We start from the raw sequence: 23559 nt of genomic DNA, 5'->3' as shown, positions 1-23559 counted from the left end.
GCTTACTTTGCTAGTCTTCTACTTACAGAGAGTTTTGCATATGTAGCAGAGCACTCAAAACTATGATTCCCCCACCAGTAGTCTGAAGCAAACAGACCATTCTGACCGCATTCTCTAGAGTAGCATGTGCAGACTAGGTCTAAATAAAGAGAACTGAAATTACTTTTCCCTTGGGAATTTCTTAGTATGTAGCTGTGATTTTCACAGCTTCCTGCTAGATATTTGGGGAATGCTATGTCCCTGTCTCATTTACAGGGATGTTTTAAGACAAGTAAAGGAAGTTTGCCTCATCACAGTACAGTACTTCATATTAACATCTGCAGTGGCTTTGCCAGTGCTTTGATCTATTCGTGTTCTCAGGGAAACTCTGATAAGTGGCAGGTCAACTGAATGTTGTAGCATGTTCACAATAGCTATGGTAACTGTTTTTGTGATCTCCTAAAATCCTGGTAGTTTGTAAAGATATGTGGTGCCAGCAAGTGCCTGCCTGTCCAGAAGCAGGTTGATGACCAAAAGACCCACTGAGTCACTAGGTAACTCCATTGTTCCAAGCCTTTTGAAAGGCTGCACAATTACTGAAATGAGATCCTCCAGGCTTCTCCATGGTAACCCCCCTGTTGTTTCACTTTGTTGACAGTGGAAGGATTGAAAGTAGCCGAGATTGAAAAGTGCAAGAGTGATATTAAAAAGATGAGGGACGAAATGGCAGCAAGGAACAGCAGGTAAGTTCTGGCTTTTTTTGTCCTTGGGGAAAATCACCTCTTGAGAAAAATGTTTGGATTTAAACTCCTAGTGCTTGACCCTAAGCATATAAATTCAAAATTAAATCCCATTCCATTCAATGGGTTTTACTCCCATTCAACAAGGTTTACTCCCACATAAGGGTGCAACGTAATAAACTAATTTATCTGTAATTTTTAACATTCTGACTTTTTTAAACATAAGGCTACGAGCAGCTTATTAAGTATGGGGGAAAGACTTGCTTCTTTAAGAACATATGGCAACTTAATAGTTAAAGCATTTTGTTCCAGATGACTGGAAAAATAACTCTCAAAGAGAGATTAACATCTTGGTTTCTTTCTGTTTACCCATCCGGTAATAAAAAATTCTGGCCCTAGTTTTATGCATAGAACAAAAATTATTCTGCCAAGAAAAACATTTGTTTGGTAAGAGCCTGTTATTTTAAATAGACCTGCTCAGATATGAAATGTAATCTCAGAGAATATCGCAATATATACATGGTAGCACCTCTAGCTAAGGTCTTGTACTATGAGAGACTGTACATGTTATATTTTACCCCAAAATGAGGTATTTCCTTTTGGGGGGAAGATGCCAATCTACTAATGTGATCTATTACCAAACCTGGAGCTGTAATTAAAGCAACAGCCAAAGCAATTAGATGAACGTTATGATAAGCTGCATAAACTCGAATATGGAGGTTTTTCTGCCACTGAAATTCCTCATTAGGACAAGGACACCATCAGCTAAGACATAATTAGAGCTGCCACTAAATGAAATAAGTTGAAAACTCTTTGGAAGCTTCCTAAAGAAGGGTTTTCTTGAGGACAAGAATGTCTGCGCTGCTGCCTTCAAAAGGTTTAACTGTCATGGCTTCCCCTATAGAATCATGGACCATAACATGGTCTATCCTCACAGGATTTAGGATGCATCTGTACTAGGAGTTCTTCACATCATCTGCTGCAGAGAATCACTTAAAGCAGTGTTACTCAACTGTGTTTGCACTTAAAGCCATGTTTTGGGTGTGTCTTGCACAAAACCTTGTATTTTATTCAGCAGAGTAAACATTTATGCAATTCATCTTTGTTTATTTAAATATTTATATTCTGGTTTTCTCTCGAATGGGGATCCAAAGCAACTGACAATATTGTTCTTCCCATTTCTATTTTATCCTCACAACGACCCCGTGAGGTAGGTTAGGCTGAGAGAGAGTGACTGGCCCAAAGTCACCCAGAGAGCTTCTATCACAGAGTAGGAATCTGAACCTAGGTCTAGTCTGACACTAACCAAGCTGTCTCGCCACCTGGCTATTGTCCTTATCTCCTCACCTGCTTTCTCTTCATTATTTTTTTGTTTTATCCTTTTAAGACAAAGTCTCTGATAAAGAAATTGTGCCTTGGATGGGAGGGCGGGGTAAAAATCCGATAGACAGATAGATAATTTTGTCAGTTACAGCAGAAACAAATCCACAGTTATAGAAACTAGCTTATTCAGGATTCCCTCTCAAGGTTTTCCTTCATCTCCCATTGTTTACCTGCATCATTTGGGGTGGGTGTGTAATTTATTTATTGAAAACCCTAGCCTGCAATTCTTGGAGAAGGAAGCACAACTGCACTGGCAATGCTTGAAGATTAGTACCAGAACAATGTGGAGGCAAAACATTAAAAAGAAAGGAAATGAAATGTGACAGGCATACTGGTCTGAAGGGACCCACGCTTACAGCTCATATTAGAGTTGACAAGGCAGGGATGGGGAAAAGGTCAGAGACGGCGGAAAAGGCAGTTGGGTAAGAGATGGGCTGTAATGCAGGAGTAAGTAGGAGCAATCAGGGAAGACTAGGGTGGCTCAGGAAAAGTATTTTGCTAATGAAGGTTTTTTTCTCTCTTACACAAAATATTAAGCTGTATGTTCTGAAACAGTAGATCAGATTACATTTGACTGGTTATTCTAAGCAGCTAGTCCTTCTGTCCAAAGTTACACAAGTTGCAGCGGATGCTCCTTCACCCTTAATCATTACCTGTCAAGAGACCAAGTTGGCATTTCATTTTGGTTCTGAGTTTGCTGATTAATTTGCAGTCACCCCTCAGTTCTGTTATCACCATTCAAAAGAGAAATAAACCAAAGTGCAGAGCTCCCCTTTTAGGGCACTTCTCTTCCCCTGTTAAAAACAAATGTAGAAATCTATACAATTAGTGAGGCAGTTAAGATTCCCCATTAGACTCTTGTTCACAGGGAGGAAACCTGTTCTCGCTTTTGCCACAAAGATTTAAAAGCTGGTAATTCATGGTGTGGAATCTTCCTGCAGTTCTGATTTGGCAATGCACAGTGCATGATACCTCCCAAAATTAGGGACAGCTGAGTACAAACATATAATCCACTGAGCCTGTAGAGTTAATTTAAAAAAACACCCTCAAACCTGGATACTGTGTGCAACACATGAAATAACTTGTGCATTTTGTGACTGATTTTTTTCCTTTGTTTCTGGGGAAACCACTGAAGCCTATTTCCCATGGCATGTCTTTACACCCATGTACACCTCTTTTTTGCATTTCATGAAGATCAATGGAAAACACCAACTTTTTTTTTGCATTTGATATGAGCAAAGAGCCCAAACTTAAAACAATACAACTTCTAAAACTTGTATAACATTCCACCCACTACCAACTCCAGCTTCAGCAGATGGCTCTTGTATTGGCAGCCAAGCCAGAGACTCCACAGCACAGAACACACAGTCAACATATTCGAGGATTGCTGTGAGTCATTTATTTATTCCCTTGCATGGAAAGGAAAGGCTAGGCCTTGCGTGTGTGGCTTTCAATCCCACAAAAGACCTCCTCAGAACTGAGTACAATTACAAGAACCTTCTGGTTTCCTAGGCAACTGTTGCTCAGTAGTTTGAAGCCTAGAGCAGTGTATCCCAGCCAGGGCCCGCTCACTCACTAGGCAAACTAGGCATTGGCCTAGAGTGGGCCGGCCCTTAGGGCACCAAACTGCACCCGCCCCCCCCGCCCCCCGCCAAAAGCCCTGCCTTTCCGTGACTGGGTGACTGCCGCCGCTGCCTTTTTCTCCCCAAGTCTGGCAAGTGTGGACCGGGCAGAGGAGGGATGACCGCCTTGATTCTCTCTGAGCCTTTCAGCGCCTGGCTGCCTGGCGCCATCTGTCTTCTTGCCCTGGCTTCCATTTGTAGGAAGAGGAATCCAAGACCTGGCTGGCGAATGGGGCCCCCAGCTCCTGCCACCCTTGGCCACCCCCTCCCCAAAAGCCCTTTGCCTGCTGAGCCAGGGTGGGGTGGGTGGGAGGCTCTCCTGCTGGCTCTTTCGGACCATTGCCCCGGCGCCATTCCCACCCCCACCCCCCAGTTGGGAGAGCTGGCTCAAAGCAGCCCCTTTGAACCCAGCTTGGGAGGGGCGAAGCGGAGGACTCACCCCACAGAATTGACCTGGGGTGTGTGGTGTCCATGCCCCGCTGCTGGCTGCAAGGGCCATGTGTGTGTGTGTGGCAGGATCTCCCCCGTCCCTGGGCACCCTGGGCTGGGGGAGAGACGAGGCGCCTCCACCAGCACATGCTCCCCACTGCCCCCTTCTTCCTCCCAAGGCAAAACCCCAGGCACGGAAGGCACACCCGAGGAGGAGGACAAGAAGAGAAGACCGTGGCAGTGGCAAACCCCCCTAATACAACACCCCCACACCTTGGAGGCAACACACACCCCCCCCCCCCCCCCCGCTGCTTCTGCGGGTACGCAGAATTTTCCTGATTTCCCATGAGGGGCTGAAACTCTGGGCTCCAGTCAGATCCCTTTTGAGGAGTGTCCGATTCCCCCCACCCCAGCCATCTGAGCACTTCGGGGGTATCAAGATCACCCCAGCCAGGAGCCCCACGCAGCTTTGCTCCACCCTCGGGGTCCCCTGGCTCCCAAGCCCCAGAAGACAACAATGCATACTGGGGGGGGGGATGTGTGTGTGTGTGAGAGAGGGATAGTGTCCATCCTTCGCTTCACCCCAAGCCCTGCAATAAGGCACTCTGGGGCTAAATTAGCAGGTTGCTGGAGTGGAGCGGCAGAAAGAGACCCTCACCGGAGGGAAGTGTGTTTGTGTTGCAGGGCGTTCCCTTTTGAAATCAAGTTGTGGTGGGGCTTCACTCGCCCTCCGCCCGGCTGCTGCCGAGCCCATTTCCCATGTGCGGTGCTTCTCCCCGCCTGGCCACACGCCCGGCCCTGGAGGCCTGGCTTCACACTGCGGCGGTGGGGAGGGACATTTTCGGAGGGATCCCTTGCTCACAGTTTTAATGCCAGGAGCTCACAAAGTAGGATTTTTGCTCACAAGACTCCACAGCTGAGAGGGGGCATTGGTCAGAAGCCTGTCTCAGGATTTGGGTGGGGAGACTCTCTTGCCAGGTGCCCCCCTTCAGGTTAAAGCCATCTACATCCCCAAAAGGGCGCCGTACTGGAAACTGAGGCAACATGGAAATGCATTTGACTTGAGCCAGTGAGTCAATGCAAAGAGAGGTGTGAGCGTTGGCGGCGAAGGCCCTCCCTCGGGGAAGCTCTTTTGCTGAACCCAGTGCAGGGGGTGTGTGCCAGAAGGGATCCACACCTAGGGTGCAAAATAAGCTGGGGCCGGCCCTGTTCCCAGCCTGTAGGTTGAAATTCAACAGTGGGTCAGAACGCCTCCAAAAGTGGGCCAGATCAGTCCTCCATAATGGGAGTTCCAGCCCTTGGCATCCTTCTCTTTCTTTCTTCCTTGCCAGCTTCCCATATTCTCATCTCCCCCTCCCTCTTTGTGACAATAATGAGGGTAAAAAACTACCCGGCTACTAGTAACTTCATGGTGGTAGTCAGTGCAGCTCCTTCAGCAGCTCAACCTCTTGCCCAGCCCCCTGAAGTGCCTCACCACCTTCTACCTGCTGTGGGAGATGTGTTGCACCGAGCCCCTTGCCACCACCCTCTTCATGACCATCCGCCATCTTCATGTATCTCCTCAACCCAGTGCCCTCTGAGTGCACATCCTCAGACTCCTGCTCTGGCCCACCTGGCAGAGTAGGAGGAGATGAATGATCACTTGCTTGGGGTTCATGATAGGGTCAGCTGCACCCTTTGTGTGATGTTTGTTGGTTTCTCAAAAAACACCTAGTTGGGTGCTATAGAAAATAGAATGCTGGAGCAGATGGACGCCAGGGTCATTGGGTGCATTGCTCATAAGATTGCCAGCCCCGTGTTGAGAAATGCCTGGAGATTTGGGGAGCCTATGGAGGGCAGGGTTTGGGAGAGGAGGGATATCAGCAGGATGCGATGCCAGAGTCCCCTCTCCAAAGCAGCCATTTACTCCAGGGAGAAATTCTGGGAGAACTCTAGCCCCCCCCCATACCTGAAAGTTGGCAAAACAGATTATACCAACCTACAGTCTTTGTATGAAATGTTATACAATTTGAGTCAGTGAGATAGGCAGATTATAAATACAGTAATTAATCAATTAATGAATTGATTTATTAACCTATTATGAGTTTTTAATCAGTTAATATACTGGAGCATAGACTTTTCCTTGTGATAATCCACCATTATCACATTCCTGACTCTGTGAAGCCATTATCCTCTATTGTTCCTTCTAATCACCATATCTCTTTGAACTAGATTGAACTATTATGCAGAACATTTTTATTTGTTCTATTATGAACTTTGTAATTTTGAATAATCTTTCAATAAAAAGTTTATTTAATAATAATAATCACCATAATACTGAAAAAGCAAATTATCTAAGCGACCGAGGCAACTGAGATGCAGTAAAAAAAAAATTCCAGGATGGGTCCTGGATTACTTTGTGAAAAACTGCAAGTTCTAACTGATGCTTTGTGAAATCACTGTGGCTTAGATCCCATGAACAAGTTCCATGGACACTAGATGTCTCTGCTATAGAGCATGCTTTCATTTGTGCTGCCACTTCTGCTTGCATACAATTAATGATTTTCAGTGATCCCTTGTGCAAATGGAAATGCTAGCACAGGAGAAAATGCTCTTCAAATGCAAATCCCATCCCATCAATATTACAATGATTGCATGAAATGACTTAACACAAGCAGGTCCTTGCCCTCTCTCACACACGTACATATAAACTGGCTCTGAGTTTATCGATATGTTGCTACAGCATATGATGACTACAATGCAGTACAAACTATTGTTTAAATACTTTTGATTATATTTAAGACTGTTTTTTGTAACTGCTGTGTGTTACAGAAAAAGGAGGATTTCTGTATTTCTACCATATATTCTCTCTGTGTTCTGAATATACAAGAGGTGGACCCGCGATACTCGCGGGCGGGGGAGGCCCCAGCTTGAGCGCGAGGCCCGCGCGGCTTCTGGCCGCCGGGCCTCAGCGCTTCTCCCCTCTCCCCCGAAAAGCGGCTGTGAGGCGGCGGCGGCGCTCCAGAGCGTCCCCTGCGAATGCGCAGGGGATGCTCTGCCAGTGTCGGGGGGATTTAAACATCCCCCCGATTTTTTTCCCGGGGTTTCGGATTTTTGTGCACACGTGGGGACCGCCCCACGTGTGCACAAACCTCTCCCTGCCCCGCAGGTGGCCCCAGAGCGCGGATTTAGATATCCGCACAGATGGGGCAACTTGGGTATTAGATATATAGATGCATGGGATAGAGCAGGTAGAGAAAGAGGTACTTTTCTCCCTTTCTCACAATACAAGAACTCGTGGGCACTCCATGAAATTGCTGAGTGGTCAGGTTAGAACGGATAAAAGGAAGTACTTCTTCACCCAAAGAGTGATTAACACATGGAATTCACTGCCACAGGTGGCAGCTACAAGCATGGACGGCTTCAAAAGAGAATTAGATAAGCATATGGAGCAGAGGTCGCGGCTTCTGGCTGCCGGGCCTCAGCGCTTCCCCCTCCCCCGCAAAGCGGCTGTGAGGCCGCAGCGGCGTTCCAGAGCGTCCCCTGCGCATGCGCAGGGGATGCTCTTCCAGTTTCGGGGGGATTTAAACATCCCCCCAAGGTTTTCCCCCACATTTAGGATTTTTGTGCACACGTGGGGACAGCCCCACGTGTGCCCAAAAATCTCCCTGCCCCCCAGGTGGCCCCGGAGTGCGGATTTAGCGATCCGCACAGACGGGGCCACTTGGCTATTAGATATATAGATTTGCGTATAGGAAAATGCCTGGTAAATCAACAGGAGTTGCAATTCACTTGGGTCCTAAAAGCTTGTTCACAAATAGACAAATACCCTTTAGACCTTTTATTACTGAAAGGCTATGATTGGTCGATGCTGAAGGGAGGACTAAATTTTGCTGTAGGTTATGACTTGGTGTTTAAAATGGGGGCAACTTTATCTAGATGGTTTTCCATAGCTCCAAATATGATAGTCTTCTGAAAAACTGCAGATATTTCTTGTTTTACTATCTAGATGTAATAGTTTTAGTGATTGGACTTAGTTAGGGTTCAATGACATATTTTGTCTTTATTCTGAAGGATTTTTTTTCTTTTGCAAATGGAGCCTCTGGGATTATTTTGTCAAGAAGGAGAATAAGGTGGGGACTGCAGGAAACTTTATTAAGCCTTTCATCCCCTGTCATTTTCTCGTTGGTAAACCATCTCCCTATGCTGCTTTTATGCCAGCTGGGGAAAACTTAGAAGTTATCCATATTTTTCCCTACTGGGAGTAACAGAAGTTCAGGGATAGGTTTTCCCAATAAGAAAAAAGGCAAGAGAAGTAAGTATTACAGTCCCTTTCCTTTCTTTTATATGCCTCTTAGTCTTTGATAAAGCAGCCGCAGAGATTTGCAAAAGAAAAAGGTCACAGGAAATGTAGCTGAGCGGTTAGTGATACTTATTAGGTGATCTGAACAATACATTCACTTGCACTCTCAAAAAATATAAAGTTGTTGTATAAGTACTGAAGATTGAATTTTCTTTTATATACAGGACCAGCTGTCCCTGTAAATATAGCTTTCTGGATGAAAACAAGAAGCTGATACCCCGAAGGGATGTGCCATCCTACCCCAAGGTACAATAAGAAGCATCTTCTTCTCAGAGAATCCTTTTACAGAGCAGATCATCACATCAGTTAATTACTTCATTTCCATCACATATATTAGTTCTTGAAATGAAGAGTATTTATTAATGAATTGATTTCAACCTGATTACTATCTAAATAGTTTGTCTGAAGACACTTTACCTAGGAAATAATAAGTGACAACCAATAGCATTCTGTTATTGTCTCTCGTGGGCCCTGTCCTAACGTTTCTGCTTTTGCTGTTTCATTGACAGATATATTGACATCTACTCTTCTGTTAATGTGAAAGTAGAATTAGAAGTTCCAAACATAATGGGTACCCTGCTTGTTTTTCCCCACAGGTCTTCCTTGGCAGTTGTATACTAAAAGCAAAATATTCTCTCTTAGCTTGTAGAATTTAACCCTGGTTAGAAGGAAAATGGCCTGTATTCAGTCTGCAGATTATTTCAATTGAATTTACCCCTCCCCCAGTCCTAATTGTGTTATCTCAGTCACATTTAGTTGAATGAGATATACCTTAAAGTTCACTTGGTATGAAGCCTTAAATGCCTAGAGTCTAGTCGATACTATGGACTATTGTGACTAAAGGTCAAGCCTGAAAAAAGGCAGGAACATCCATTATCCAGAACATTTTGCAGGAATCCATACTATGTTATGTGTATGCAGGTGTTTCCACTTGCACCATTTCCCTCCACTGAGACAAATGCATACTTGTATGACATGAATCATGAAAGATATTCAGCACTGATTTATTTGTAAATATTCTATGCCACCTTGCTTCTCAAAATCAGGAAGCAATTTTGAAAAACAGAACAAAACCCTATATTTAGATTCAACTAAAATTTAAAGGCATAAAGTAGTAATACTGAGGCCTTCTTTCTGCCCACTAGTGTCACAGGGGGGAAAAACTTGTCTTCAGTGCCAAAGCTCAGGTCCTGGAAACATGTGAGTTATTAGAAAGCGAGTATTACCTTTGAGCATGTGTGGCATGCTTTCTACTCACTAATGAATAACCACCCCAAGCCCCAATGTGTTTGGAGGAAGTGCTTTCAGGTCAGGGCTATGAGTTCCAGAGAGAGCCCCAGCTTCCTGTTTTAAAACACAAACACTGCAACCAGTACTCCCCCTAAAAGCAATTACTTAATAGGGGCATAACTGAAAGATTCTAAAGGAAGGAAGAGGCTTGACAGGGGACACTATCACAGACACTAGTATCAAGGGGGGCAGCAAAGAGAAATAGAGGTTGGAGTAGAGGGGGGAAATGGCACAACACAGGGGTGGTGAACCATTCCTACGCACCCAGATGTCCATGTCTAGGAAGATTAAAGCAGGTAAGAAATTGAGTGCTGGGTCAAGGCAGCTTTTCTGTATCCACCATATAACCACAGACCCCTACTGCCCCAGGCAGGCCTGAATGGCCCCTGTTCAGCCCCTGCTGTTGTGCCCTATAGACAGCCATGGCTGGAGAGCTTTCACTCTACCCTTTTTAAAAAAAATACAGTTAAAATACAAAAAAGACTTCAGTTTATCTGTGAACATGCAGTAATATATGAAACTCTGGCAAATATTAATGTTTGAAACTGGCCTGCGTAATGGGAAGCTAATTTTAAAAGACCATTTGTTCTAATACAATTTTTCCAAGGAGCCAAGAACCCACCCACTTCTTCAACAATTTCAAAAACAGGTCTCAGATCTGGAAGGTGTGAAGTAAAAAAGGCAAATGGATTATCTGAATATCAGCAAATCAACAGCATGTCAGTCAAAAACATTTTTTGAGATCTTATTTTTTAAAGACATGACAGATCTAGCTGTTACTCTATGTTGAATCCAGAAAAAATGTTTAAAAGAACAGAATAGCTTTGCTATAAAGGAAATCAGTGCATCCTGATTGTGTCTATTCTTCATTAGTCAGAAAATACAAGGTGGGAAATATGAAAGAACATCATTGAATTCCATTCATGTCAACCATTCCAGTGACATTGGCCTATTATGCCCCAGTGTTTTCCCTTGCTTTTGCCATGCATCGCTGTTGGGTTTTCTTTTTCATTCTGCATTGATTTTTCCCCCTTCAGCACTCAGTTCGCTTTCCAGTTGCTGTTTCCCCAGGTTTTCTGAGAGTGGTTTTGTGCTGATTTTCCCCTTGTTTCACTTCCAAGCCAAAGGTAATTCAAAGGGGTACAGATGCCCTCAGATTTTCCCCCCTCCCGTTCCTCTGCTGCCCCTCGAACATCACTCCCCAGCCCACACTGAGGTCATTCCACCCACTCTGCACCTTCCCATGGGCATCTGTGCAAGCTCCATTTATTACTTTTTTACAAGTGGCATGAGTCTAGCAATATGAGACTATTGCTAATTTTGGATTGCTGGGGGGAAAATAAATGACAAGGGGGAAATTTACTTCTCTGGCCACTCTCTGAGAAGCCTCTTTGCAAGCTCTGAAAGGGGGGAGGGAAAGACCAGCATCGAGTTGTGTGCCACCCATCAAGCCTAGCAGCGAGCACCATGGCCACCATCAATGCTCAGCTGGTGACTGTGGGAGAAATGGGAAAAAAGCTTTAACCCAGCCAGCCAAGTATCCCAAAATACCCAGCAAGCCTCTCAAGTGCTTTGGCCACAAGCTCACTCTTTTTGTTCTCACAGCAAACTGGATTTACAGAATTTAGATCTAGCAAATGGGGAAATGCCTTCGAGCTTTTTGGAAATCTGCTGGGATGTCATGCTGGAGGGTTTTTCTCTCCGTTCCTCCCCCCATCATTTCCCCTCCTTCCCCTTCTTTTTCTCCATCCTCCTGCCCTTGAGTTCATGTAGATCTGGCCTTACTGTGCATTCTCTTGCATATGGTGGATTAAAATTGATATTTTATTGCTAGTCTCATACTGTTTATTAAAAAAATTAAAACTATGAGGAAAATACTTTTAAAAAACAATTCAAAATTGCACTTGTGGAGGAGTGTTGGATGGTGGTTACTCTTTTCCATTTTTCGCAGTGGCCAATAACAGAGAATACACAACAGAGAATCCACTAGAGTTTGGCAATAAGAAAAGGGAGCTTCACAGCTGCTCTAGTCGGTTTGAAAAATAGTTTGGTCAATTTCAGGATTTTTTAAAACCTTTGCCGGGGTTCCTCTGTTCCCTTCATTCAAGGAACTGAACCACAAAGATTTAAATGGAAAGTGCTTACTTGACGCTACTGTGCAGCTGTGATAGGGCAATTGTGTAAATTGGAAAAAAACCTTTGGACACCACCCCCCACATGTCACATTCCCATCCCGATTGAGAAACACTGTGTTTCCTTGTTGTACCTGCAGAATAAATACACTGGAGAAAAAAGAATGGTGTGTATGGCAGGCATAGAATCTGAAGTCAAGCTAAAGGCTTGACAGCCCAAATTTCTCTGCAGTGAGCCCTGTGTGCGTAATAGGCTATTCTTCCATTGCCTGCTGGAAGGTGGGAGTAGGCTGTTTCTTACTAAGTATTTGGCAGAATTTTGCCTGCATCATCATCATCGTTGTTATTTTTAAAACTGAAAGCAAAAAATAAGTCGGTTACATAGCCCAAATGGTCACCAGGTAGTAATGCATTGCATCTTAGGTCTAGGGATGCTAGACCTCTCACTAGAGTGGGAGTCCTCCCAGCATCCCAGCTCTTTGTCCACCTGCATGCGAAGTACCAGTGGGAAGAAATGGAAGGGATGTAGAATGTGCTGGCATTGGTCTGGTGTGCTGACCATTTCTGGTGAAAAAGGAGGAAGAAGAAGAAGAAGAAGAAGTAATGTATTTAGATGCTCTAGCATTTACAGAAACTCTATGGAAAAACCATAAATCTTTGTAAGTGCTAGAACATCTAAAGACATCACCTTTTTTCTGGAAGGGACATCAGCACACTGGCAGAATGCCAACACACCAGGATCTGACCCCCCCCCAATAAACGTGTGCAAACTCATGTCATCGTCCAAGTCCTCCATGTGGCGAACCCAGTACTTTTCAAATACCCACTGTTTGTAGAGCTGAGGTGAGTGACCCCTGCAGCACTGGCTTGTAGAACCACAGGATCAGTCAGCTAAGTTTGCTCCAGGGCCATTTTGACTTTCCAGTCCACTCCTGGACCTTATCAACTTTTTATTCAACCTTCTAGTCCATTCTGACGATAGTGTGGAAAGTTCTCTATCACCCCCTGTGGGAGCCTGATAGAATGCATTCCTGGCTTATTGTACCAGGTCTGCATCTGGCCTCACTTTATAATGATGTCTCCCCACCCAAACCCATGATGTTGTCAGGGTGAGGATTTCCAGTTTCTTAGAAGTGATTGTAGTTACTTGATGGCAAGGAAGATGTGCTCTGTATGTCAAAGATACCCTTAGTACTTCCAGGGGTTATCCCTGGCATTTAAAAGAAGTACCTGTTTTAAACCTTCAGGTGAGTTTTAGTTCAAACAGAGAAGAACTTGAGCTGAATGTGGCATTTGCCCAAATGGCTGACTTCAAGACAAAGATAAAACTCATGTTCTTAACAACAGCAGTTAATGATGATGATTTGCTTTCTCTACAGTACATACTTTCTCAGGAGACAATTGAAGCTCTTAGGAAACCAACTTTTGATGTCTGGCTATGGGAGCCCAATGAGGTAATGGTGTGGTGTGTAAGCAAAATCTTAACACCGACTGTGGCTGTTATTCTGTAGGCCTATCCCAGAACATTTGAGAATGAGTGCCCATAAGTGGATGCCATGGCAACTGGTTTGAAAAGCTGTAGATGAATGTTAGCTCTTTTTCAAAGAAAGAGAGTCTGTGAGAAGAGCCACGCTAGTGAGACTTCTGTAAATGAATGTAACTTGCAGAATAAGGATAAGGATCATGCAGTGCCTTGCAGATAGCCACCTATTGTGCCCATGTTCAAAAGCAATTCCATGTTCAAAGTAAATAATGGGACATTCAGATAATAGATATGCAAAGAGCCTGTAGTAGGAGCCTTTACCTCTTCTAATCAAGGGCCTTTACCTCTTAATCTGCAGTAAATGACAGTGCAGCAAACAGAGGCATTTTCTACTTTAATATTCAATTTCCTTTGAAGTTTTAAAGCATAGCTGGTTTTCAGAATGGCTTTTCACCTTTCTCCAGAGGATTGGTGAGCTTTATTTCGTATTCATCTGCTTTTGTTTCTTCTTTCACTTGTTAGTAATTTGCATAAACAATTAATTTCAGGCAACCTTATCGTATAGGCACACAATGGCTACATACTCAAGTATGCCCCCTGTTTTATCACATTTTATTTTACAGAGCTGTTGTGTTGATGTAGTTTGGAAATGTTGCACATGTGTTTCTAAATTGGAACGAGTCTACAAAGCATACTGGCTGGTCCTTAGTATACTAACACAGCCCATGGAAATCAGGAATGTGAAAAATATTTTGAGATCTGATAGATTGACATAGTTCCTTCATTGTGTTTGTGAATGTGTTTCAAACAGGTCCCAATCTATTCTACAGGCTACTGGCATATAGGCAGGCCACAGAAGTCTGGAATTTGCCAAATATATCATTTTTAAAGCTTGTTAGATTAATGGAGATCTATGAAAGATTTGTCCTATTTTATTTATCTATTTATTTTATTAGATTTATATAACACCCTCCCCAAACGGGCTCAGAGCGGTGACATTGTAGTTCTAAGGAATGCAGTTTCTTAGTAGCTGTTTTTTAAAAATGGACTGCTCTCTGTTAGGTCATTCCCCAAAATAGTTGGCAGATGGTAATTGCAAATGGATTTTTGGATGTAATGGAAACATGTTTCTATAGATTGCCTTACCCATGGTACTGAGAGTAATCACATAATTAGATACCCACTGGCTAGCAGCTCACTATATTTAGCCTTATGTTCAGAAGCAATCACATAAACCAGCATAAACAGTGTCATGTGACATCCTCTGGTAGGTTCATCATCTTGTTTGTTTGATATTTGTAGGAGTTGCTTAAATTATCTTAGCACTTGCTGAGGTTTGTGAGATATATGGGCCCATGAAGCTGCCTTATACTCAATCCGACTATTAGTCCATCAAAGTCAGTACTGTGTACTCAGCCTGGCAGCAGTTCTTTTGGGTTTCACCCTCAAACAGTAGTCTTTCACATCAGCTGTTACATGATCCTTTCCACTGGAAATGTTGGGGACTGAACCCAGGACCCAAGCAGATACTCTATCACTGAGGCATGCCCCCCCCCCATGTGTATTGAATAAGATTATAAATCACAGCTCTCTAGAATTCTTCCAATGTCAAGTGGTAACATAATGGCCTTCTTGAAGGTGACTGGCAAACAAGCATGTTTCATTCCTCATCCTTTCCTTCATCCCCTCCCTGGCAATGTGACTTAAAAGTAAACCTATGATAGGACACACAAAGAAAGATTTGCAGCCAAACTGGTGAATGCTCAGAATACAGTTCTGAAAAAGAATTTATGTCTGTGTGGTGTAGAGCCAGTTTGGTGTAGTGGTTAAGTACGCGGACTCTAATCTGGGAGAACCGGGTTTGATTCCCCACTCCTCCACTTGCACCTGCTGATGTGACCTTGGGTCAGTCACAAGCTCTGGGACAGCTGTCCTTGAAAAAGAGCAGTTTGTGTCAGAGTTCTCTCAGCCCCACCCACCTCACAGGGTGTCTGTTGTGGGGAGGGGAAGGGAAAGGAGTTTGTAAGCCGCTCTGAGACACCTTTGGGTAGTGAAGGGCGGGGTATAAATCCAATCTCTTCTTCTTCTTCTTCTTGTCTTAAAATAATATTTTTCCTGTGCATTTAAGTGTAGATAGTTCTGCTTCCTCCACGGAGAATTACAGGAAGACATCCATGCATTCAATGGGCTTAGAATGAATTTATTGATAACTTCTATTAGCTTCTGCTACTACTTTGTTTTTATGACATTCTTCTGCATTTAAAGCATTCACAGGGGTTTCAGATCAACCCATTAGCAGGTTTAACACACCTGTGTAAAAACAGTTTTATTTTGCTTTTGCCAGTGTGGTGTAGCGGTTAAGCATGTCAGACTAGGCTTACCTTAAATCGGCGGGGGACACATACGTCTTGTCAGGAACATTCCCGCACGGAAAACAAACACGCCACACCATGACGTTGCCCAGACATGACGGCAGCACGCTGGGCATGTAGCTGGGCGACGCTCTGGCAATGGAGCTGGAAACTTGATGGTACCGTCGAGTTTCTAGCTCCATTGCCAGAGCGTCGCCCAGCTATGTGCCTAGCGTGCTGGCATCACGTCTGGGCGACGGCATGGTGCAGCGGGGATGTCTTCCACCGAGGGATATTCCAGCCGGGAACCATTGTGTCCCCCGTCGAATCAAAGGTAGGTACTTGGTAACCCTATGTCAGACTAGTATCTGGGTTTGAATTCCCACCGGTGCCGTGGAAGCTTGCTGGGTGACCTTGGGCCAGGTTTGCAGCATAACCTAGCTCACAGATTTATTGTGCGGATAAAATGGAGGAGAGAAAAAATTTCTCCCATTGGGGAGAAAAATAAAAAATGTATTTTATTTTATTTGTTCTTATTTGTAAAGTACAAAAGTCAAAATCTTAATATAAACATTACTTAAACATTATATTATTGAAGAAAAAGTTATCTGTTTTAAGATTTCCTAAATAATTGAGAAACCAAGTCTACTTCTGTTGAAATGAGGCTGAAAAATGATTTTGCATTCTTAATGTGAACTACACAAACGACACAATGTTACAGTGTTTTCCTAGGCTGGGTCTGGATTCTCCAACCTGACTTGCTGTCAGGCAGTCAAATGGCACCAGCACGTTCCCTACTGGGAACTCGTTTCTCAAATATGTGGGGAGTTGATTCAGATTTGGATTGCAGCTATGCTCTTTTACTCACCCAAAATGGCCACATTGAGGTCTTGTTTTGCTCTTTTCAGGGGATTCACACCCTTAATTTGCAAATCATCCTGACTTGCCAAAGCTTCCCTGGAACCTTCATGGAAAAGAATGGATTTGGCCCTGACCTGGATAGCCCAGGCAAGCCCAATCTCATCAGATCTCAGAAGCTAATCAGGGCCAGCCCTAGCTTGTATGTGGATGGGAGACCTTCAAGGAATACCAAGGCTGGCTGGGTCGCAGAGGCAGGCAATAGCAACTTACCTTTCTGAAATGTCCAAGCCCCACTAGGGGTCACCAGAAGTCAGCCATGACTTCCAGGCACACACACACACACAAATACCCCCCAAAAGAGAAAAGAATGGATTTGAAACTACATCTCCCTTCCCAAGTGTATGACATAATATACACAAAGTACAAAGTATTTTCAATATAGAACAGTGGTGGTCATATAAAAATAACTTGACATTTTTTGTTTATTTTTCAGATGCTGAGCTGTTTAGAACATATGTATTATGATTTAGGGTTAGTGAAAGACTTTAAGATCAACCCTATCATACTGAAACGGTGGCTGGTAAGACTTCGAATGGATTTTGCATAGGTTTCTAAATTTGTATTATATTAAAAACTAGGAAAAATTCCCGTTGTGGAAATAAATACAATGGCCTCTAGAATGAGGCTCTGGGCAGGTGTCCCAGCCTTGGACACTCAGTGCCAATTTGCTGTGGCGACCTCAGGGAGATGGGACTTTTCTTCATATGTGATAGCAATCCCCATTAGTGCAAAAAAACTGGAGCAAAATAATAAGAGAGATTAACAGCATCCTGAACTGCAAATTGCTGTGTGACCCGAAGGTGGTTCTATTAAATATTCTACTAAATAACCTTTGAGAAAAGGACATATCTTTTTCTATGAAGTCTTAAAGTACATCTCACATATTCCAGAAACTCCAAATCATACCCTTTAGAACAGAGTTTATCTGCATTTTTAAAATATTGAAAAGGGGGTGGGGGAACAGAAAAAAGACTCAGCAAAGTACTGACAAAGTGCTATATCCTCAGCTTCTCTTGCTGTTAACTGACTGTATGACTTTGAAAGGTGTAGTGGAAAATGGAGACTTTTTGCTCTCCCAGGTACTGTGCAAAGGGGAAACTTACACATCTGTCTCTGAAGATGTGCAAATTCTCCTTTCTAAAGCCAGAAGCGCAAAATGTGGAAGTACCAGTCCATTGCTTCAACCATTCCTCTTCAAACTTTTGTAAAGCAGCTCCATCTTTCTCATCCCTGGTCAAACTGACCATACCCAAAGGGAGATGTCACTGTAGGTAAAAGGAACTATGAAATAGAAGGCAACTTGAAACAAATCATTAAAGGAAGATTCTGCCTTTTAAAAAACGTTTCCTACAGGAAAAATATAGCTCACTAGCATAGCAATGGGCTCCAAAGATTTGTATTGCTGGGATTTAGTACTGTTCTTATTTCCTTAACAGTTTTTTTCTCTTTGTTTTTTATAGCTGTGCATTAATGACAATTATAGAAACAATCCATTCCATAATTTTCGACACTGCTTCTGTGTCACCCAGATGATGTACAGCATGATCTCACTCTGCAGTCTCCAGGTGTGTCCGTCTCTGGCCACTTTAGCACTCACCATTTCCACTAGTTTTACTAGATAAATGCATTTATATTAATAAAGCATCATGAGCATCATGGATTTGCTTTCATACCAAGTCAGGCCATGGTCCATCTAATTCAGTTTTGCTTGCTCTGACTGCTGGCAGTGATTCTCTAGAGTGTCAGGCAGAGAAAGATCTTCCCTCAGCACCTGGGACCTGAGATGTCAGGGATTAAACCTGGGACCTTCTGCATTCAAAGCATGTGCCCTACCAGTATACTACAGTTCATGAAATCTATGTCCTCTTGCCCACAAGAATTGTTTTTCCCAGCTGTGCTTGCAACTTTAATGTTGGAAGACATAATGTACAATCATTTTCCTTTATCCATGAAGCTGGGTGGGAGTATGTACTCCGTCCTGAACTAAAGTAATTAATTTACATTCACTGAGTGAATCAGATGTTGAACTGAGATGAAAAGGGAGTCAACAATACTGGCAAATTCAGGGACTCCTGATCATGTCAACCAGAGATACACAACTGACAGGTCATGAAAAACAGCAGGACCGCAGCATGATTTTGTTTCCCCCTGTTAACTTCTTATTGATGGCCAGGTGACTCAAAATATTGAGGAGGGAAGAAATGTCTTGGCTTCCAACCAACTGGTACAAAGCCTGACCTGAGTGCCTTACAGTAACATTGCATACCAACAGCAATTTACTAGAAAAATGGTAGGGAGGGGCTGTGGCTCAGTGGGTGCGGTCACATGTGCGAAATAAACCAGGGGGGGGGGAGGCTATTCCCTCCAGAGGAATTTGACTCGCAGTTGCGCAATCACACAGTTCTTTGAAGCTGCAGGGGCAGCCCGCCACTGTGTGATCAGACACAACCGCGGGTGAGTCTGGTTTTGGGGTTGTTTTTTTTTGCCATTTCCTATTCGCTTAAATGGGGAATCGATGAATCACATCACAGCACTGAGCACTCCCTATGGAGTGTCCGATGATGCACATACTGAGAAGGGGGGAAACAACAGCATGGAGTCAGGATGGCCTGACCAGACCATCCTGATGCCATGAGAGTGCGCTGGAGCGGTCACACAGGGGAAAGTCCATCCATGGCCCGTAGCAACCCATTTGCTACCAGACTTTCCCCGGTGTCTTTTTACTCCACTTCTGTGGCAGAGCAAAACGGGTTACCGACGGGTGTGGGGCGCTTCCCACCCGGCATTCTCGCCTATGGCGCAGCTAATTGTGTGTGTGATCGCACCCAGTGGTAAAGCATCTGCTTTGTATGCAGGAGGTCCCAGGTTTCATCCTCAGCATATCCAGTTAAAAGGATGAGGTAGCAGCAGGTAATGTAAAAGACTCTACCTGGGACCCTGGAAAGTCACTGCCAGTCAGAGTAGAGCTTGGTAGACCAATGGTCTGACCTCCAGGGCAACTTAATGGTTGCACTGTGGCTATGGCTCAGTGGTAGAGCCGGGGGACGCGGGGGGACGCCATCCCCCCGGGTGAGGTGCGGGAGGGCGGGGCCTGGAGCTCCCTGCTGGTGCCCGCTGGAGGTCGCCGCCGGCTGTGGGGAGGACACACTTCCGGTGATGTCAGGGGGTGTGGCATATGCTAATGAGTTATGCTAATGAGTCCCCTAGCTCTTTTTCTACGAAATGACCCCTGGGTAGAACCGTAGGTCCTTGCCCATGGAAGGTCCCAGGATGAGTTCCCAGAATTTCCAGGTAAAAGGATCAATTGGAAGTCCTCTAACTGAGACCTGGGATAGCCTCTGGCAGTCAAAGCAGACAACACTAACCTTGAGAGACCAGTGCTTTAACTCAGTATGAGGCAGCTTCATGTGTTCACGCATACTGTGGAATGACTGCTCGCAACCTGAGATATCTTTGCCTTTAAATAAAGCTTCTCTAGTATCAGGCAAAACCAACTTCTTTTTTCCATTGTGCTGTTAATTGTACATCAGAGACATGCCTGAATGATTTGTTACTGCTACCCAACGCCCCTCCCCATTTTGAACTTTACCGACAGTACATGTAGAAATTGTGAAACCTTATAAATGATTTTTCTCAATGTTTAAATGTGTTTTTGCTTTATTACAAAAGCTATATGGAAATTGGAAGGATGCATTTCTTTTCCTCCTGCTTAGGTAAAACTTTCCCAAGCTGATATCTTAATGCTAATGACAGCATCAGTGTGTCATGATCTGGATCACCCAGGATATAACAACACGTATGTATCCTTTGGGGCAGGGACAATTAGTCATACAGCCTATATTTGGACAAATTCAGATCAAAACATGAACTGCAATCTAGGACACTGAGTGTATATTTAAACACATTCAACTAAATCCAACTGAAATTAACTGAGAACACTTAAGTATTAATTTGATGGTTATTTCATAGTTTATACCAAGATATTTAGTACGTAGAGCTGGCTTTTTCTCACAGTGTATAACAGGCTTGACCAAACTATCACAAAGAAACTGTTACCTGATGGTTGTCTATTTAGCAGTGCTGGTCCTCTAGGATCTTCTAGGACCAGCTGTTCTAAATCCTGAGTGGAAATTGTCTCCCAGATTTAAAAATCATAGGCCCACATTACAGAGTGAATGGCTAGCCCCATGTGCTCCATAAGATGTGAAGCAGATATACATGTTTATTTTACTGAGTGTAAGCATGGTGGGAAGCTACTGCCAATTGTGGCTCCCTGCTGAGTGTACTTTCTGAGAGATAAACACATGTATCTGTATTATGCCTGTAGTGTACTTGCTAACCTGAAATTTGTGCACAATTACTTTGTCTAGGAAGTAACTATGCTTGACAAATGGAAACTTCCACTTTATACAATTAGAACTCATTTATAGTAGCAAAGCAGTGGCACAGATGTTATAGGAGAACACATGCTTGACATAATCTTGAAAAATGTCTCTAATACGTGTGATAAAAAAATTAAGGTCAAGGCCGATGGTGCAAAATCAGGTAAAAATATATTTTATTATTCAGTTAAATTTCCAAAAATTCCCTAGATGTTTCGCCAACAGGTTTCATCAGGGGAATCCATTCATCTCACAGCTGTTCTTCAAAAAGAGTAAAAGTCCTTTTGAAGAACGACTGCAAGACAGATTCCCCTGATGAAGCCTGTTGGTAGAACACATAGGGAATTTTTGGAAATTTAACTGAGTAATAAAATATATTTTTGCGAGTGGGGGATCCCCCGATTTGGCAGGCTCCAATCCGCTGCTGGCCAGCTAGCCAAGGAGAAGCCCTGCCCCCGCCTGCCCACCATCTGGGCACAACATCCCTAGCATGATGACATCATTTGAAAGTGACATCATCACGTTAGGGACGCTGCACAGCAATGCTCTAGTATTTGGGGCAAAACTCTATGGTAACTATAGAGTCATCCTGCTGGGGACATCATGCACAGCGACGTTGCCCCGCCCCTGCACTCCTGGAGAGCTACCAGGGAGCAAAGAGGACCTGGCAACCTAAACAAAAGCCTCTCAACATAAAGATTTAAGTCACTGTGAATAGTTTAAGAAACTCTCATTAGCCAGAAACATAAGAACTAAAGTTAGTGCATGTACTGATTTTACCTCAGCGTTATCTACATTGACTTTCCTTAAAAATGTTATCCTTGATTTCACCTGAGCTTTCCTCTCTATGTTGAATAAAATATGTTGTTGATTTGGAATATTAAAATTTCTTAAGTTCCATTTAAATCATATAAGATAAAGGGGGCTCCCATTCCTTCCCTCAGGATCCTGGGCTGAGCAAACAGCCAAAATATTACACTGTGTGACAGGATGGGACAGCCAGAATTCTTCAGGAAAGAAGAAAACAGATCACTAGGGCAGTTCAGTCACAAAAGGGAAAGATGAACAGATGGGAAAACCTTACCTCTGAGGTAGGGAAGTGGACTGGGCCACCATAGAGCTCACTGAAGGAAGAGTGTAACAAATACATGTGTAACAAATGGTGGTAGTGAAGAGTGCCATCAAATTTTAGCCACCTTAAGGTGTCCCTGTGCAGTTTTCCAGGCAAGAAATAAATAGAAGTGGTTTGCCATTGCCTGCCTCTACATAGTAACCCCGGACTTACTCAGGGGCAGGGCTATTTTTGGGCAGGAACGCACAGGAACGGAGTTCTGGCTGGCTTCAGAGTTGGCCACACCCACTACACCCAAGCCAAGGGAAGGCAGTTTAAACTGCCTCCCCTTCCCTCCAAGGGCCGGCTTGCCTGGGCTCCTCACAGCCACAGGGCGCCCGGGCAAGCCAAGGGAAGGCATGGGGTGTGGCCTATTATGCTAATTAGCTGCACTGTCAGGGGTGTGGCCTAATATGCTAATGAGTTTCTGCTGCTGGGTGTGGCCTATAATGCTAATGTGTTCCTGCTGGGCTTTTTCTACAAAAAAACCCCTGCTCAGGGGTCTCCCATCCAAGTACTAATCAGGGCCAACCCTGCTTAGCTTCCGAGATCTGAGAAGACAGAGCTAGCCTGGGCCATCCAGGTCAGGCCATGTAACAAATATATAATTAAAATTGTCTGTGCCAAACATAGCTGAGGCACAGAGTTTGAAATCTATGGCTTTCTTCCTATCCTTCTTACCACAGATGTCTAGAATAAATAACATTGAAGCTCCTTATGTCTGAATTTCTGCCTTTTGAAAACAGAGTTTTTAAAAAAATACTTCAGAAAGAATGTTCAAATATTCTGTGTCACAGAAACCCATTATAGCTAACTACAGCCCTGACTATAATTATATCTCTTGGTGGCGTAGAGGTTAAGATGCTGAGCTGCAGACATGAAGATCTGTAGTTCAGCAGTTCGAGACCCTAGTGCCATGTGACGGACTGAGCTCCCATCTCTGGCCCCAGCTCCTGCCAACCTAGCCGTTCGAAAGCAAGAAATTGCAAGTAGATAAATCGGTACTACTTCGGTGGGAAGGTAACAGTGTTCCGTGCACCTTGGTGTTTAGTCATGCCGGCCACATGAACATGGAAATGTCATCAGACAGCGCTGGCTCTTCGGCTTTGAAACGGAGATGAGCACCACCCCCTAAAGTCGGATTCAACTAGCTTTCGAGCAAGGGAAATCTCTACCTTTTGTATATATTATACATTATTCACAGTAAAATGTTACAGTAAATAATATAAAGACTTAGGACTAGAAGCAATAAAAAGTAAATGGCAGGGACCAGGACTCAGGAAAGGGGCAGGTACACACAAGAAGGAACATATATGCAAACACAGAAGGAGAAAGAGAGCTAGAATTTTGTTTACTGCATTCACTGCAAAGTTCTCTTCCCATTACTGAGTTCA

The 23559-nt window shown here is 43.9% G+C and overlaps 1 protein-coding gene across 1 annotated transcript in view; it reads left to right on the top strand.

Annotated features, from left to right (window-relative positions):
• PDE9A (phosphodiesterase 9A) overlaps positions 1 to 23559 on the top strand; it is a 98960-nt gene that overhangs the window by 56023 nt on the left and 19378 nt on the right. Inside the window, exons 7-12 of the mRNA XM_015419739.1 lie at positions 638 to 722; positions 8660 to 8741; positions 13297 to 13371; positions 17106 to 17192; positions 18133 to 18237; positions 20386 to 20468. Coding sequence (XP_015275225.1) covers positions 638 to 722; positions 8660 to 8741; positions 13297 to 13371; positions 17106 to 17192; positions 18133 to 18237; positions 20386 to 20468 — 517 coding nt within the window. The remainder of the gene's footprint in view (positions 1 to 637; positions 723 to 8659; positions 8742 to 13296; positions 13372 to 17105; positions 17193 to 18132; positions 18238 to 20385; positions 20469 to 23559) is intronic.

Source organism: Gekko japonicus, unplaced genomic scaffold (genome assembly GCF_001447785.1).
Source record: "Gekko japonicus isolate JY-2015 unplaced genomic scaffold, Gekko_japonicus_V1.1 scaffold1906, whole genome shotgun sequence".
Classification (NCBI taxonomy): domain Eukaryota; kingdom Metazoa; phylum Chordata; class Lepidosauria; order Squamata; family Gekkonidae; genus Gekko; species Gekko japonicus.
Note: the sequence above shows the minus strand (reverse complement) of the source record. Positions and strands in the feature narration are given on the sequence as shown.